The sequence below is a fragment of the Rhinolophus ferrumequinum genome, chromosome 10, assembly GCF_004115265.2.
Source record: "Rhinolophus ferrumequinum isolate MPI-CBG mRhiFer1 chromosome 10, mRhiFer1_v1.p, whole genome shotgun sequence".
In the NCBI taxonomy this organism is placed as follows: domain Eukaryota; kingdom Metazoa; phylum Chordata; class Mammalia; order Chiroptera; family Rhinolophidae; genus Rhinolophus; species Rhinolophus ferrumequinum.
The window spans coordinates 18,425,684-18,445,102 of NC_046293.1; the positions used below are offsets into that span (position 1 = coordinate 18,425,684).

The window sequence follows — 19,419 nt, forward strand, 5'->3', positions numbered from 1 at the left end:
TATTTCATTTTAAAAAGACCAAAGCGTTTTATATGTCAATATTCACTACTGGGGTTAAGTTCTGATTTACTGCACATTACTACTGCTTAAACAAGAAAAATTCTCTATAAATAAAATGGCCTTTGTTTCATTTTAAAAATTAAAGACAGTAACATAACAAACACTCAGGGAATACCAACTTTTCACCTCTAAAATACCTTCTTCTTTGGAGGCTTTATTACATAATAAACATTTAAAATATTTTTTCCAAACCAAACTGATACCAGATATCTAAAGTTAGTGTTTGTTGTGTTTTTAATTGTCTTGGGAAGGCCAAAGATGAGCTTTATGTATTCCTTTTTACAAAAACCTTGCAATGCTACATGAACTTCTGTATTAAAGAGAGAATTTTCTTCTGCAGAGAAAGTTCAGAGCACTTATCATATTCTTCAACTGAGGAAAACGATAAGATGCCAGACATTCTCTAACCTGTCATTTCCTCCTAGGTTTCATATACCTCTACCCATTAATGCCTGAGGACAAGTAATCATTTTAACTGCAGTATAAATTCCACTCAGAATCCCATGCCTCATACAAGAGTAAGGAAAAAGAAATCAGTAAAATATCGATCCCAAAATGAGACCCATATACTTTAAAAAAAGATCTTAACATTAGCAGTGAAAATGTAATTATTCAAAGCTTACTGACCTCTTCCATTAAAATTCAAACTTCCCTACTTTTCAAGCCCTGAGGGAATGACCCGGAATCTCCTCAGCTAGAATATAAGCATTGTAAGAACAAGGACACTGAGTATTTTCATTCACTGGAGTATCACCAGCATCTAGAACAATCACTTCTTGACAAAGAATAAGGTTCTCAATAAGTATTTCCTGAATGAGAGAATACAATTTTGAGTATCTTTTCAAGCCTTACCTAATAAACCAGATAACCAGATGGACAGGTCTTCTTGCATGGGCAACAGGGTGGCTTCGTGCCTCACAGCTATCCACTCATCATACTGACAAACATCAGCCAAACCTGGCCCGTGCCTGGGGGTCAGAGGACTCCGTGGACTTAGAGGCAGGTCTTCTCCAAACCATACCTATAGAAAACCCCAACCAACTGAACGGAGGCAGAAATACATAAACTACAAGCAAACTATTCGTCTAGGATAAAAGTCAACAAATAATATTTTTACTTCACTTGTTAGATGAGTAAATTTAACAGATTACCTGACCAGAGTTTCAGCATCTTGGCTATCAAATGAGTCAATGATATTTGACTTACAAGATACATCTTTGTAACATCTAGTATTGGGACTAGCAACATTTGGTAAATAATGGATAAATGATTGAATGAATGCATAAACGGCATTTCGTAAACTTTAAATCATAATAAGAGTGCTATCTAAAAAAAAAATTCTAAATAATCTGGTCTGTCATCTGATTTTGTATGGCCCACACGCTAAGTACTGTTTTTACATTTTAAAATGAAATCATTCGTTATATAAGTACCTACATACTAGCCTCGATTTTGCCTTTTGACTCACAAGCCAAAAATATTTACTATCTGGTCAACCTTTGGTTTAGAATAAAAACTGACATAAACATATTATCAAACCAATAGTTGAAAATTTTGAAATTTTGCAAAAGCTTAAAGAAGATTATTTAGAGAAAAGACTATCAATTCTCAATTCAGAAAGGGGTAATTAGAGCCCAAGTAAAGTGACGAGGTCGTTTGAAAGGAGGGTCAGAGCCTGAATGAGATGAGAGGACAGCCCTGTGCACAGTGTCAGCCCCTGCGTAGGATAAGGAGGGTTTCCCCTGGGGACGAAGGAGTAATGTCCCAGTGCAGGGTGTCAAAGCTCAAGTGAGCCAGCAAGGGCTTCGTCCGCTCAGGGCGGGGAGGCAACAACAGCGGAAGACTGGTTACATACATGGAGATTTATCTCCATAACATGGGAGCCAGGTTTCTCACTGCCAAAGAAGACAGGTGCAAATATGCAATGAGAGAAAATTAGAATGGAGCCTATGGTGTTAGAATGGAATTTCTTTTACCAGAAAGCAAAGAAATTCTCCAAGAATGATGCGGACATGCTAAAACAACACAGAAACCAGCCTGAAGTGACTTCTATTGGCTAAATCAAGAGCAACATAAGTATCAAAATGATATAAATGGATAACACACTGAATAAAATAGACAACTATAAATCCAAAGATATAAATAAATAAACAAACTGGAATTTTGATCAGGACTGGAATTTTCACATAGTTTCAAAGTACTTCCTCATAAAACACTTATTACAAAGGGAAAAAAAAAGAGTAATTTTACAATAGAGAAACCTGACAGCCTCTTAACCAAGTGACGAAAGTGAACACTCAATAATGACAAATCAAAATCCCATGCCACCTGACAGGATGCAGTGAGAAAACACAGCAGCCCTCTGTGATATTCCTGCCAAAGATGCCCAACCTGAATCTAATCATGAGAAAACATCACGCAAATCCAAATTGAGGGACATTCGACAAAATAACTGATCTGTAATATTATAAAGGGTCATGGTCATTAAAGACAAAACAAAGACTGGATACTGTTTCAGACTGATAATGACAACACAATGAAAACCGTGATTCTGAACTGAACATTATTGGGACAACTGGCAATATTTGAATGTGGTCCGAGTATTACATGGTCGTATTATACCAATGTTAATATCCTGATTCTGATTATTGCATTGTGGTTGTGTAGGAAGATGTCCTCATTTGTGAGAAATACACACTCAAGTATTTGGAGGTGATTACATCCAATAAGTTGGCAACTTATTCTGAAAAGATTCAGACAAATAAGTATCTCTGTACTATACTTAACAATTACTTTGTAGGCTTGTGATTGCTTTAAAACCAAATTTTGAAAAGTTTAAAAAAGAAAAGTGTAAGTACCAAGTAATACCAAGTATCCTTACTTACTTGATTTCTAAAAATAGCTAACTTTCCCCCTAAAACATATTAAACTTACTGAGGTTTACTGAGTTAAGTCTTACAACACCAAATCAAAAGCCATACCACCAACACAGTTGATCCAGAGAAACGCTGGAGAAAACAACAACTGTTTCTAATCTCCCATGAGAAATAAAGTTGCTTAAAAACAAAAATCTTAACATCCATAAATTTAAAAGAAAAAAAAAGGGCAAAGAAAGAACATAAATATGTAACACAAGAGGCAAGGAGGAGTAGCAAAACTAAATAAAAATACCCAAAAAATAAGAGAAACATAAGTCACTTGAGGGACATTATTTCAAGAATTGAGGATAGGAATTGGGAAATGAACTCCCAACTATATGAGAAACCTATAAAGTTTTAGGAAAAAGACAAGATGTTATTTATTTCCCTGAATTCTCTTAAAATTTTTCAAAGGGAGTATAGCAAAGATTTATTATCTAAACCTTTCCTTCATAAGCATGTTGTATTTCTGTTCGTAATCCCAGAACTCAGTATAATACCTAGCACATGGTATTTAGCCAAAAATATTTGTTGGTATAACTGAGGAATAGATATCAGCAAATGATTTTGTACCACCAAAATCAAGATGCATCTTACAATCAATAGTATCTTATAATCAGTGGAATATGTTATTTGTCATTTAACCATTTGGCAGAGCTGAAAAAAGGCAGAGCAAATGTTTGTCAAGGAAAGACGTACATTAGTTAGGAGGGTGGTTTTGAAAAAAATTAAGTGTGAAAATGAAGAAGCTAACATTAATAAAGGTCATTCCAAATTCTTGCCACATGAGGGAGAAGAGTATTTAGATTGTCCTATTATTGGAAGCAGAAGACTATAATAACCTGGGTTAGTCAGGTAGCGTATTAAGTTAGATATTAATAACAAAAAATACATGTATAATGGTTGTTCTAAAACATGCTGAAAGCTGTCGTACTGCAGAAATTCTCAATTTATAGGCAGTCTATATATGAACCTGAGCAGGTACGTAAACTTGTTTATATTTACGGAAAATTTTATGCCTGTGTCCACATGGCCCTTTTCTCAGAGTTCATAGCTTTTGTTAGATTCTCAAAAGATTCTCAAAAGGGGACTACGACCCAAAAGAGGTTAGGAACTATTGTTCATTGGTTTTTAGACTGTATGTTTATATACTAGTCACAATGAAAGACATAAAAAAGGACAAGTAAGATCTTAATGTAATAAATAAGAAACCAATTGATAACACCTATATACTGGATGTCTCCTCTCTGTAAGGTACTTACAAATAACTAGATAACTGTCTAATATAGTTAGCTGAGAAAGAGGAAAAATTCAGGGAAGTTCTCCTAGTCATCAGGTAGAAAAGAAAAACTTCCATGGCAGGTGCTAAGGGTGCTCTTAGAGAAGAATCAATAAAGACAGATCTGTGGAATCTATATTAGGGAAGGTTTCATGGAACTATAAACAACACTATAAAAATAATCACCAAGTTAAAAAAATATGAATGACCATTGTAGAAATGAGAACAACATGGTCAATGTGGCAATGATAAAAAGCACTCTATAACAAATCAAGAAAACATAATCTAATGTCAACACGAAACTGATGACATTTCTGCGACCTGGTTAAAAAGAGAATACAAAGAAATAATCAGACAATGCTTTTGAGTAATAAATAAGTGCTGAGCATATTCAATATGGACTTGAGGAGACCCAAAGGGGAGGAATAAGACCTTCTGGGAAACTGCCATGGACTCCCATGTCCCAAAAGGAAAACAAAATAACAGAACTCTTTATTAGTAGAGTACTAGGACGTAGCAGTATAGCATAGGAGGGAGTACAAGCAAGACCACATTCCGAGTTGTTCTTAACCACTGATAAATTCTCTTCTCTAAGCTATCACCCACTGTTAGCTTCATAAGCGGAAGGAAGGAAGGAAGGGAGGAAGGAAGGAAGGAAAGGGAAGAGAAAAAAGAAAGACTTGCATGACATAGGTATAATCTCCAGTTTACATCTGGAAAATTTTGTTGTATAAATGATACAACCAAATTTGTGAAGTGCCTACTATGCAATATACATTCTAGTAGGCACTTGGTGTGTGTTATCTCACCTAACCGTGTTTCCCCGAAAATAAGACCTAGCCAGACCATCAGTTCTAATGCATCTTTTGGAGATAAAAATTAATATAAGACCCAGTATTATATTATATTATATTACATTATATTATATTATATTATATTAAAATAGGACAGGTCTTATTAATTTTTGCTCCAAAAGATGAATTAGAGCTGATGGTCCGGCTAGGTCATGTTTTCGGGGAAACATGGTAGAAGTATGGAAGCAGAGATTCAGAGAAGTAAAATAACTTGCCAGAATCTCACAATCAGACTGGCAGAACTAGATCAGAAATGCAATCTGATTGATTCTAAAGTTCTCATTTTTCCAAGGCAAATTTTATCATCAGCTGCTTTCATCTTTCTTTCTAGATAGAATTTCAATGTGATTTTTATCTTTAAGTTAATAGTCAATCATGTTCTATTTATAGCAAAGAAAGAAAACTTAAAAGGATATAAGAATAATATAGCAAATACTGTACCAACTCTGAAAATCACTCACATGTAAGATTATTTTGGTTTGTCTCATTCCCATCTTGCCTCCCCCCACCAAAAATCAAAGCAACAGAAAAAGAAAAAAAAACGCTCTTTAAATTTTAATAATTGTTTCTTTACAGGCATTATAGGACACATGTACAATTATCTAAAATAAAAAAATTAGATTTGTTTTCACAGAAAGCTTTTTAACTATAAATATATACTAAATTGTAATGAGGAAAACTACAAAATATTCCAATTCTTTCCCCAGAGTAATATAAATCAGATGGACCCACCAACCTTAGGGTATTTTTGATTCTTACAAATATCCAATATGGTATTTGTGAGTCCTACAAATATTCAACATAGGCCTAAAATTAAAATATTCTCAGAAATAGAAAGTCAAAATATAGTACTCCTGTTATGAAAATTTGATGCTTTAAAAAACTAGTATATATAGTGCAATAAATAGATGTATTACAGAAACGTACACCTGAAACCTACATAATTTTACTTTTACTAACCAAAGTCACACCAATAAATTTAATACAAGTTATAAAAAACTGAAAAAAAACTAGTACAATAAAAACCTTTTGATAATTTTAGTATTTTACTAATTATTACAATTGTATTATATTAATCTCTCAACTTAAAAATATTTTTTCCAAGAAAAACACTTACTTGAATTGCAGGCTGCATGGTCTCAATACTGAAATGAAACTGCTTTTCTGAAAAATAGAACAAAACATTAATATGCACACAATGACAGCTTTCTTATCCTTCTAAACCCTCAGATTACAAGGATTCTGATTTATTTGAACACCTGAAACTTTTTCTTCTAGTTGGAATAATTTGACTATAAAAGAATTCAATAATTACTCCTAGTTTCTTACTTTATAAAAGTACTCCTCATTTGAAACAGGAAAATCTGAAACACATTTTAATATGTAGTTTTTGGCACTAGTATCAAAGTAATTGTTTTTTCTAGGGTAGAGAAGTGATACAATAGAGAGAACAGTCTCCCTCCCTCTCTCTCTCTCTCTCTCTCTCTCTCTCTCTCTCTCTCTCTCTCTGTCTCACTCTCCCTCCCTCCTTCATTCCCTCCCTCCCTCTCTCTGTCTCTCCCCCTCTCTCTCTTCTTTAGCTAATCTACCAAAAATGAAAATGCTGGTGGGACGTTTCACTAATTGTATGATTTCAAGCAAGCCAATTCTTGAAATATCTGGCTTCAAATGAATGCTTGAAGCATTTGCCTAGTAAAGTTAGCAATAAAACTTAGCCATATAAAAATCTCCAAGAAATTTCCCCTATAAACATAATGTAAATGTAATATAAATACAAATATCACAATAACTGATACTAAAAGTCAAGTATCTCTCATCTGATCTTTACATAGTGATCATAAAGTTCATCTGGACTTTGTATAAATTCACAAGCTTAACCATAAGCTTCTTTTACCAGATGATACGGTAACAAACTAAATATCAATTTTAACTGTGAAACAAAACTCAATGGCTTTCTATAATAATTTTTTATAAGTGATTTTCTCCATGAGGTGCTAAAGACAAAAACACAAAAGAAACAGCAGAATTTAGCTCCAAAGTAATATTCTTGAAATCTACAAGGAAAACACCACACAACTTGAATTAAGTTAGGTTAAATAATTCTTTAATGTACTTTCAGAGGGAAAAAAAGTGAAGAGTTTAAAAACACTCAAAATAATTAACATATATACCTAGGATTTTTAATTGCTTATAGCAGCATAATACAGTAGTTATTTTTTATTGTACACCACCACGAAGAGATTCTAAGGAAAAAAAATAAACAGTTTATAACGCTAAAATGCTATCAGTTTCCAAAAGTTATTTTCTCCTCTAAGTTATACCAGACAAACCTCATGCACAGTGCCAACTATATATATTGCCTTCCTTTCAGGAGCATTTCTCCTGGTACCAAAGTTGAACTTGAGCTAAACCCAACTAAAAAATCTAATATTACATCATATTTTCTTTGCAGGAAAGCAAAAGGACAGCAGAATGTCTTTTTTGATGTCATTTTCCCCTCGCTACCACAGCAAAAGGCCAAAGCACAACCGAGCATTACTAATGAGCTTGTTATGCTTCCCACGAGCTAAGTCCGTGGGGAATACATTTTCCTTTAGCATAAATAATCCTTTGTCCCCAACAAAGATCCACAGTAAGGAGCTTCCGAGACCATTTTTTAAAAATGCAGCAAAGAAGCTGCTCCCATTAAAATAAGGCGTCCCACACAATCAGACAAGAGCTGGAACAGTTGGAACTGCCAACCCCAAACAAAAGAAGGCCCAAATTATAAGGCGTGTGTGCAAATCAAGAACAGGGACACTTTCACAAAGAAGCTATCACAAGAATGTTCAGTAGTTGCACTTTTCGTGGAAAATTCAACAAAATTAGTTTTATGAAAGAAATGAAGAATTTGTGTACAACGTTCACTTAAACTTTAGCAGAAAAGTCCTTTTTATGTATATTTCTTGAATCATTCCTTCCTGTGCAATAGACAGAACTTCTTGAAAGATGACAAAAAGAGAACCCAATCTGGATTACCTTTAAAAAGAAATTCTTTAATAACATACTCAGGTAAGTACTCAGGTAAATTACAACGTAACTTCATATGTGATGAAAACCTATCATGTACATAAATATATGATTTGATAGGAAAACTTTTATAAACTGATGAGATTGTCAGTGAATCATCAATTAATTCATGAGTACTCAGTGTCCCAAACACTAAGGGCCAGTTACTGATATTTGCTAGTCATTCACTATTTTCTTTCTAAATCATTTTTGTGTCTCAGACATTTAATCCCAAAAGCAGCATCTTTTCTAGTTAGCCCCAGCCCTCAATCTGCATCACAATTCACAACTCTTGATTGCTTCAAACTCATTTTATTACGTATTTTCCTAGTTCCTATCTTTCCCTGAAAGTCTCATTCTCTATTTTTAACCCCGTAAACCAATTATACTGAATCGGCAACACTTCATTTTTGAAGCTACATCTTAATTAGAAACTTGTTGGCTTTATTTTGTTTCTATTTTCGTCCTTCTCTTTTTGGAGACGTCTACTTCAAGTGTTTGCCTACTAGAGGAAGTCTTTTCCCTTAGATTTGGAGGAAAAAAAGACCTCTCGTGACCACGTCCAGACTATATTCTGACCTAGCTGGGAATCTTGCACAAGACAAGGAGCTGATGCAGAGATCATAAGTGAAGACTGCTCCACTTAATTTTCAAACCTGGGGGAAATGTGAGAAACGCAGAATGTGCTCATCCACCTGAAACTGGAACAGGATCTGGGCCTAACCCACTCATCTTAAAAAGTTTCAGTCATGGGGTCCTCAGGGTTATTTTTGGTAAGGCTCTTCACACCCATGTGACTTCAGATCCCGATGGGAGAAAACGCCAACCTGTTGAACGGACCCTTTGCCCCACAGCTGCAGGCTCTGAAGCTGAGTACGTGTTGACTCCTCATCCACATTACAGGACATGGTGGGGAGGGCAGAAGGTGGCATGGCTCAGTGCTGGTACAAATCGAGGGTCAACTTTGAAAAGAACAGCAAAAGAAGCTAAGAAATTAGGTAAGTTTCTTCAGAAAAATAGTAGCATCAACGGCCACTGCAACACACACACGTGCAGCACGCAGCCGGTACACCATAAATGCCAAAGCGGGGACAGTGGTTACTACTGAGACAGTGGTTACTACTGAGACGGGGAGGAAGATGAGGTTGGGGAGGGATGGACAGAGGTACTAGTAAGACCTGATTCCAAGGTAATTGGTGAGAACACAGGTGTTATTATACTAGTCTCTACCTGCCTTTCTGTATGTCAAAACACATTCGTTTTTTAATAAGCTATGAGAAAACTAGTTGAAGAAGATATTCTCTCTGATTTGTTCAAGGGAAAAAAAACCAACTTTCTCAGCTTTAAATTTTTTGAGTAAAATATTTCCTGATTGCCTAACAGAAATAGGAAAGCTATATCCATACTAAACATATTTCATATTTGTGCTAACGTAACTCACCATAGAAACAGCACTGCGGTAAAAAGTAGCTGCCCCAGCACGTATATTAGCTATAGGCCCTTGAGGTGGTTAACTTCTCTGAGCCTCAGTATTCCCATTTGCAAAATGGGATACCACCAACTCCCTCATACGGTTGTTGTAAAGGCTAAACAGGATGATACAAATAAAGTACCTGACACACAGCTAGCACTTAACAAGTGAGTTGTTGTCAGTAATGAGACATAATTATAGTTCCTTTATTATAATTTATCAGTTTAAAAAGATAAGAAAACAAGGCTAATAATACTCAGAAAATATTAAATATAATTTGGAAAGCTTCTTTTACTATCATAAAAATAAATATGATAGCTATCATATCAATAAAAGTAAAAGCTAAATCAATGAAGGTTTTCAATGAGAGTAAAAGCTTTAAAATACCCACATCATAACTGGGGGGATACTGAGACATGAATTTGTGACGTCCAGTTCTCCTGCTAGAACAGAAGTCTCCGGGAGTTTATCCCACATAGGTGCTCTGCCCCAGTCAGCCTGTCTGTCCCCTCACTGTCCTCAGTTTTGCTCAATTCTGTGGCTCTATCACTGTTCAGGCTACCTGCTTTGTCATGTGGGGGGCACTCATTCATTTATTCAACAGCATTTACACCCTTTACTGAACTAGGCACACAAGCAAGAGACACAGTGATGTACATGACAGACATGTGGCTGCCTGTACGGAGGTAATACATTTATTTGTGTATGTAGGGAATACTCACATGGAACACACAACGTTAAATCATAGTTGTGAAGGAAAGAACAGAGAAACATCAGGGGCTTACTTGACACTTAGATAGAGTGGTGAGAAATGGTTTTGCTGGAGGAAAAACATGAATTTGAAGAATGGTAGGAATTGGCCAGGGAGAGAGAGGAGGAAGAGTTTTATGCATAGAGCATAATTTTTTGTAAAGACTCTGGACACAGAAAGAGTTTGGCACATTCCAAGAACAGAAAGAAGCCGGTATGGCGGAAGCACGGAGAATGTGTGGCTTACGGCAGGGTTGAGAAGGTAGGCAGTGGCCCCCACCACACAGGGCCATGCTGAGGAAATTAGATTTCATTCTACGTGCAGCGGGAAGCTAAGGGAGAGTTTTCACCCAGGGAGAAACATAACCTAATTCATAGAGTTAAAAGAGCTGAGAGGGAGAGAAAAGCATGGGAGTGAAATAGTGAGGGGTTTAACAGAAAGCAGGGGGAAACAGAAGGAAGGGTGAATAGAGATCTGGGGAAAAGCACTAGGGGAAACAGTGAGAAAAGGAGGAATCGTGAGAGCAAAAGAAATGGAGCATGTAGGAAATGAGCTGGACAGTAAGCCTGGCAGAGGAAGAGATAGGAATCCACTGCAGAGTTCAGTGACAACTGATGGTGACTGAGCTTGAATGCTGACATGTCTCCACTGCAGAGAAGCGGAGGGATATGATATCTATTTTGGAGTTAAAAGCAAGACTTGATAATGGTTAGCGATGGAGGGGTGAAAGAGAGGGATGTAAGAGCAGAGTGAAGTGTCAAGAATGATTCCCAGTTTTCTGGCTTAAGCAACTGAGCAAATAGATAGTGGTAGCAGTTACTGAGATAAGGACGATGGCAGTCTGAACAGACTGAAACGGGGCTGGGGTGGCGGGGAGGATAGACAGGTCAGAAGTGCTGTTTGGGTCATGTTTAATTTGAGACATTTTAAAGACACTCAAGTGGCAATATCAGGTTGGCAGTTGGAAATACTAATCTAGAACTAAAAAGAAAGTTAAGGAGATAGAAATTGTCAGCAAATACTTGGGAGGTAAAGCCACTGGAAAGAATGAGATCACCTGAGAAAGAAAAGAAGAAAGCAGTGCTAAGGGTCTAAGAACAAGTCCTGTGCAAATCCAACATTTAGACATGAGTGGAAGAGTCAGCAAAGGAGATAGGGAAGGAATAATTGAAGAGATCCCTCCTCTTCTCAACTAATCCAGGAATATAACTTCTTTGATTTACCTCCTCCCACTAGCCCTCCCTGATCCACCCGAATTCATTGTATCTGTAGCTCTTGAAGTCACATAGCATTTCTCTCAATCACTTGCCTTTACAGTGAGTGTGCTTTATGTTATTTTGAGTTTTTCCTGTACATTGCTTGGCCAAGTACAAGTTTCTGGACTGCTGTTGGACATGGTGTTGATAGAAGTATTCAAGCCTAGGAAGTTTAGGAAACATTTTGGTAAGAGAAATGTGAAAATCTCTAGGAAACACTGGGTGGTCTCCCTTCTCCACAGTGTTTCTGCCATAGAAGAAACATAACAGCAAAGCTTGGAGGCAGCCACGTAGTAGATGAGTGTCTGAAAGGAGACCTTTTTCGGTATTATTATTTTTTATTTTTATTATGCAACCTGAATTGATCAATTGACTTTGCCTCTCACCCAACATGTCCAAGGAGAAACAGGTCAAGCAGGCTGCCTGATATACCAGCAGAATCACTAAGAAAAAATTACTAAGACTGGGGTGGAGGCAGAGGGTCCAAGTACACAGGATAGAATAGCTGTGCCAAGGAGCAAGGATTCTGGGGACAGTGTGCTACTCAGGGATTCATACGATTGCCCCACTGGGCAGCACATTTCTATTACACTTAAATCAACTCCATTTGTGGTAGACAATATAATGGTCCCCCAAGATGTCTGCGTCCTAATCCCCAGGACCTGTGAATATACTGCATTCATGGGCAAAACGGACCTTGCGGATTCAGTCAATTAAGGACCTTAACGTGGGAGATTATCCTATGGGCCCAGTGTAATCACTAGAGTCCTTAGAAGGAGAGATGCGGAAGCGTCAGAGTCAGAAGAGGCCACGTGAGAACAGAAGCAGAGAGAGAGAAGGTGAAAGGTACCATGACGGAAGAGAGACAGAGAAAGAGGGAGAGATTTGAGTGGTTATGCTGCTGGCTTTGAAGATGGAGGAAGGGGCCCAGGAATGCAGGTGCTCTCTGGAAAACGGAAAAGGGAAAGACATGGACTCTCCCCTGGAGCCTCCAGAAGGAACACGGCCCTACCGACATCTTTTTTTTAAAAAAAAAACTCATTTCAGATTTTTGTCCTCCCAAACTATAAGATAATAAATTTGTGTTGTTTTAAACCACTAAGTTGTGGTTATGTGTTATAGCAGTAATAGGAAACTAATAACACTTAAGTGAAGAAAGAAAGATTTGTCCAGGGGGTCAAGACATTTGACCTAACCTAGAGAAAGCAAAACATGATCAGAAGATACAGTGAGCCCAGTATGTTGAAGCAACGAGAAAAGGGCACCAGTTTATAAAAGGAACAGATGCAAAATATACAGGTAAAACCCACTGTGGGTGCTGTGTTTGCTATCATCGCTATCATCACCACCATCACCACCATCACCACCATCAAATGCTCCTGCCTTTGTGTATCTGAGATCACTAGTTCATTCACTCACTCATTTAAATATTTACAAAGGTTTCCTGTGTTTCCCATCTGGGGGAATGACACCAAGACTCACCCAGTTACCAGGGCATCCTTTATTCCTTCCTCTCTCACACCTCTACCTCTTCCTCCAGGGGTCCCTACCTCACCTCAGCCGAAACAGTCAATGACCCTATCTTGTTGCTTCTACTTCTAAATTTTCTCTTCAGTATCTATAACCACTCCTCTAATTCAAGCTGCCATCATCTTCCTCCAGGTTTACTGACACAGCCTCCAACCAGTCACCCTTTCTCCAGCCTTTTAAAAGCCTCCAACCTGTTCTTCATGTACTGCAGCCACAGCGATCCTTCACAAACGCCCATCTGAGGACATGTTACTACTCTTCTGCTTACAGCCCTAAATGCCTCTTCCCTGCCTTTGAGATAAGGCCCACACTCCTTCACAAAGCTAACAAAGCCTTACAGGATCCCCTCCAGCCTCAGCTCTTGACCCTTACACGCCAGCCATATAGAACTGTGCTTAGACCACCAGGCCCTCTCATTTCTGCGTCTTTGCACAAACTGATCCATCTACATGGAACACTCTCTTCCTCCTCTTCCAGACTCGCTCCTATCTGTCCCTCACATTCAATTCCTCTAAAGAGTCCCCCTGAATCCCCTCCCCAATGTAGGTTATATAGTGATATATGCTTCGATTTTACTGTACTCTATACTTCTTAAAATAAGATCCTCAAGGGGTAACAGTCTCCATCCCTTCTACTTCTATGTAGAAATCAGTGCTAAAATTAATATTGGGATTACTCCTAAATACAATAAATATTGTATTTATAACTAAAAGGAATATGAAACAATAATGAAATAAATCTGTAGTGTATTCATTTAAGGGAAAGGCAGCTTCCCAAGCCAGATGAAGACTTTGAAGAGAAAGAAATAAAATTGTTACAGTTTAATAAAACATCACGTATTATTTGTAAAATATAGAGGCTGTTCATTTGCTGGGAGTCTTTGATTTTTTTATTTGAAATTTTCCTCTTGCACCGTTTGGCAGAGATTCAACCTGAATAACTTAATTTTATATTAGACAGAATTATTAATTTGTCATGAAATGTGGGATACAAAAATATTTAAAAGAACTTAAAATCAGTTTTCCTATATATATCATAGACTAAAAGACTCTATGGAAAACACACACACTAATATAAAGAAATGTAAACACAATAGTTAACTATCCATTTGCAGAAAACTGTTCAAATAACTTACAGGACATTCAGACAGTGGATTCAGTTAGCCATTTAAAAAATAAGGTAGAACTACATCTACTAATATTAAAAGACGTTTAGTATATCTTATGCAACAAAAGCAATCAGCAAGGCAGTATATATAATTGTTACTGGGATCACAATGTTTTCTAAAGTGTGTGTGTGTGTGTGTGTGTGTGTGTGTGTGTAAAAAAGAAAAACTTCTGAATATATTTAAACCATTTCTCAACAGCCAATTTTGTTTTGGGAATCAAAAATATTAACAAGTCATCCATCAAGGGAAAACAAATGTTATTAGGTTTAAAACTACATAAAGTGAGCCCTTCACTATAGCTAATATTACACTTTTTTACAGAAGTTTATGTTATGTGATAGTAGGCAGAAGTTTCTATCAGTCAGCACTACAGGAATATCCAGCATATTACTGATGGTTATAATCCGGTAAAATTCCTATGACTCTTGCATCAACAAAGATGAAATTACGTTTAGCATATCTACTCCATTTTATTACATTCTAGTTCTTTGGAAATTAGTAATTCATTTATGAAATACATGGTAACTTTCTGTTAAAACAAGCTACTCTGTAACAATGTAATAATATGAGAAAACTTTTTGAATTTTTAGGAAAAACATGAAAGAAATTATAATTTTGTGGCATTTCTCTATGGCAGTTAAACTTCAATTAAAAATAGGGAAACTCAAAGTGAAACAAGTTTCCTATTCTCACAAATCCCACGTACATCACATGGCTCATTAGGTATGTAAAAATGTATCTGATATCAAAGTATAAAAAGCAACAAACAATAAGTAAAACACACACACCAGAAATACATACACAGACATGTTACTGTAAGAAATAAAATATAATAATACACAGTAACCTTAATCCCTTACTTTCCTCATTAACAGTTGGCTTGAAAAAAATTATTGAAATAACTGAACTTCCTTCTCTTATCTCCACAAACTTAAAATGAGAGTCACAGGGGGAAAAAAGATACTAGAAAAGTGCAGTTTAGTAAAAATATAGTGAATAAGCAAAAACTAAATGGGAAAATATAAATTAGGAAACATTACTTCAGAACTGACCAATTCTCGCCACACCAATTGGACTCATTTAGTTTTTTAGTAATATCATGTATATTGTCGACATTACTCTCTTATCACACACTTTGATTTACCATCACAAGTTATTTCTTATTTTTTCAATTCACAAAATATTCAAAATAAATCCATACCCACAGCAGAAATGAACCTGGGTCCTACAAACAACTCTGTGCAGAGAAGTTGCTTAATGCTGGGAATATAAATGTAAGGACAGAGTGATACAAAAAAGAAGTTGGACGTTGAGTGAGACAGTCTGGGCTGAATTCTGGTGGACCTCAGTAGGTTATTTCCTTTCTCCCAGCTTCAGTTTCCTCACCTATAACATGCAGGTAACACCAACTACGCAGAATTATTAAGAGCTTTAAAAAAAAAAAAAAAAACAGAAGTAAAGCACCTAGAACACAGAACCTGGCACATTCTAGGCAATAATGCATTTGATAAGAGTGTTTAGTATGTGCCGGATACAGTTTTAAGTGCTTGGCATGTATTAACTTGATCAATGAATAATTACTACCACTACCTTTGGCACCACCTTCGCTTCTGCTCCTCTCCATCCTTTGGAGATAACTTGAACATTTTAATCCAAATTAAACAGCACAGAAATAATAAAAGCTATGTTTCAGGCACCGTGCTAAACCCGTTATACGGATTATTCCATTTAATCCTCACGACAACCCTCACATCAATGAGGTAGGAACTATTATTAACCTTCTTTTAGAGATTAGGAAATTTAGGCTTAGAAAGATTAAATAACTTGCTTAAGGTCACACACATAGCAAAGTCTGATTTCAGAGCCTGCATGCTTAGCGACGCTGCTACACTAAAAAGAAATACAATGTTTAATTCAGTAATCTCAAAAGCGCAGACACCTACTATTCATAGTCCATTAATTTTCAATGAGTTTTTGAAACAAGAGTCAGACAGACAATATGTATCATTATCGACACTATCACCAGAATTTCCACTTTTTCATTCAGATCTATTCCAATCTCCTCCCAAAGGGAATCTGAGCTGGCGAGAATTCCAATTCTCGCTCACTTAAGAGCCGAGGGAGGTGATCAGATAGCAGCAGTTCACAAACTGCTTATCTTGAGAGAGTAGTTATTAGCACACAAACGAAGCAAAACCTAAACTTCTGACCTTGACTGAGTCTGCAAAAAACCATCTCTGCACTTAGTAACGACTGAATCAGCTTCTCCACCCATACATACCACAAGTACTCGAAATCGTAAGATTGAATCCCTTGGTTTGAAAAGATTAGTTAGGAACCAGGGGTGACTGCACGGGCAAGCATTCCCTTCAAAACTTTCCTCCCAATTCCAAGGCAATCTACAAGCCTTCCCTTTCTTTCGCAAGCACCCCCCCGCACCCCACGCAGCCCTGCAAACGTTGGAGTGTGGGTAGGAAAGCATCACGCGAACCTCCAGTTACATCTCCTTTTCTGTCCATTTGGGAAATCTGGGCCTCGCAAGGACTGGAGACGACAAATAGGGAAGAAAGGGTAGGAAGAAATGGCTGTGTCGTTCTCTTTCCAAGGTCTGTGACTTCATCAATTCTTCCCGAAGGTTTTTGTTGGAAGAATCCAGTGACCCTAAAGATGCTACGCGCTCGGGGACGAGGGTGCTCCTGGAGGCCCTAAACTAGCTTCAGGCTCTGATCCCGCTTCGGGTTCTAAAGCAAGGACCGTAGCGGCTCAAATGCTCTTCCCCAGCCAAGCACGCCTGCACCTGCGTGCGGTCCGCCACGCCAAGCACACCTGTTGCCCCTCGCACAGCACTTAGAGTGGGCAGGTAAACGCAGGCATAACTTCACCTTGACCGCCCCAGGAACCAATCAGAGCACGCGGCTCCCGCAGCGGCCCAATCGCAGAGCGTCTTGGATTCCGCCGCTTGGGGTCCCAATCTAACTACCACTTCTCCTCCGCCGAGCGCGGGGGTTTCCACAAACCCTCAGGCTGAAGCACGGCAGCCCGGCGTAGGCGAATAGAAATTCGCGGGGGAAAGAGAAGGCAAACGGAAATACTCACGCGCTCTGCCGCAGGAAGGTTACTTCTCCCTGTGGGACATCTCGGCTCAATCTGAGCGGTGCCTGCACGCCCCCGAACAACCGCCACCACCGCCTCAGCCTTAAGGTTTGCAGCAAAATCGCCGCCGCCTGTTTCGAAGGGACCAATCAGAAGGCGGAGAGTGGGCGTGGCTGGAGGCCCCGCCCCCGGGGTCCGCCCGGGAAACACGCGACTTGCGCGCGCGTCTCAGTCAGACGGGGGTGGCCCGCCTTCCGCCGCTTGGCGTCTCACATGTTTGGTGTCCACGCTTCTCTTTTTACTGGGAGACTGAGTGGCTTGGTTACAGAGCAAGTCCTCCCATCTGGCCCCTCAGCGGCAGCCAAGAGTCCGTCCTATTAGTCCCCATAGGGAGGAGAGTTGAATCAACCTCTTATCCTGGAATGTTGCCCTGTAGAGTTCAAGGGCGTTGTCCTGTTTTATCCTGATCCGTTAAGAGCCCCTCCCAACCTTTAATCCACTCGCAATCTGGCTGTACTGAGGTCGCCATGGTTTCCGGAGACAAACTGTCACCCAGCAGGAATGGGAATCCTGAGTAGAAACCTTTCAGAAGAAAGGCCCCTTCTTCTCCTGATGGGTCGGGATGAGGGATGGAGAGGAATCCAGTAACTCCAGGCCACAACTGAAAGCAAAAAAGGGATGTTGGCACTTCCTTAAGAAAACACAGGCGCCAGGGGAGAAAAACTAACTTCAACACAATGAGATATGCTTACCAGCTCAGAGGGTTGAGATTAAAATAGAGACTGGACTTAAATGTAACAACAGATAGGTCTGTAATAACTGTAAAGGTGGCTTGTTAATAGCAAAAAATAAAAATAAAAAATCAATGGCCAAAAGCCTAGATGTCTAGGCCCTTCTCCCATTGTTAGTTTAGTTTTGTCAAATCATGTCACATCACTGGGACTCCGTTTCCCATCTGTAAAGTGTGGGGATTGACCTGGAATGATGGTCTCTCTCTAGCATTTATTCCATCATTCACTCATCAAAAACAGGGAAGAGGTACTGCTGCTTGCTGAAGAGACTAAAATGAAGAAGATGGTCCCTGCCTTCAACATGCTCAGCAGCATGGTAGAGGCTCAATCAATGGAAGTCTGTGAAAGAGGGAACACCTAACAGTCTTGGAGGGTGATGGTCAGAGGTTTGAAGAGAGTTGACTTTTGAAGGATGAACAGGAATTTGCTAAGAGGGAGTATAATTGGGAGTAAGGAGTGCGTTGAAGGCACAGAGAACAAGGTTGCAGAGGTGTGGGAGTACCTGGAATGTTCTGGGAATAATAGTTTTGAATGACTGAAGTTTAGGGATCAGGAGATAGACGAGGCAGAGGAGGACGCACAGATCAAAGGCCTGGTAGGTGCTAAGGAGTTAGATTATTTCTTGCAGACAGTTGGGATTGATTCTAAAGAGGAAATGGTATAAACAGATTTGTGTTTTAGAAAAAATATCATTTTCAAGGATTTTTGAAGAAAGGAGTAAGACTGGCAGCAATTCCAAGACTTAAAAGATGACAATTACCTAAACTATCTCAGAAGGGATGGTGAGGAAGAGGTATCTGGAGATACCTAAGAGGCTGACTTATCGGGACTTGGTTATTATGTGACAATAATACCCATCTAAGGAATACAGAGAGAACAGCTTTGGGAGAAGAATAATGCATTTTGGTTTGGGGTATGTTCAGTTTGAATTGTGAGCGGAATGGGTAGGTAGAGGTATTTTGAAGATATTTAGAAAGTTAGGTCTGAAGATGATTAAATGGGTGCAAGAGATAACAGATTTGAGAAATCAATTCAACAAATACTATCGAGCACTAGCTCTTCACCAGAGTCTACCTTGACACAGGGGTCCATGCTCACCAAGCTTACCTTCTGGGGTGGGTGGGTGAAGCTAGTCATCAAAAGGTTGACATTTAAGTGGTAACTGAACCTGACGCCTGACAGTGACAGTGGTTGTTGCTT

General features: G+C 38.4%; 1 protein-coding gene across 1 annotated transcript in view; it reads right to left on the minus strand.

The window, feature by feature from the left end:
- GAS2L3 (growth arrest specific 2 like 3) overlaps positions 1-16,924 on the minus strand; it is a 37,084-nt gene extending 20,160 nt beyond the window's left edge. Inside the window, exons 1-3 of the mRNA XM_033118507.1 lie at positions 16,827-16,924; positions 6,229-6,275; positions 913-1,081 (exon numbers count right to left, since the gene is read on the minus strand). Coding sequence (XP_032974398.1) covers positions 913-1,081; positions 6,229-6,275; positions 16,827-16,854 — 244 coding nt within the window. The 5' untranslated portion in view covers positions 16,855-16,924. The remainder of the gene's footprint in view (positions 1-912; positions 1,082-6,228; positions 6,276-16,826) is intronic.
- Between the last annotated feature and the right edge of the window lie 2,495 nt (positions 16,925-19,419).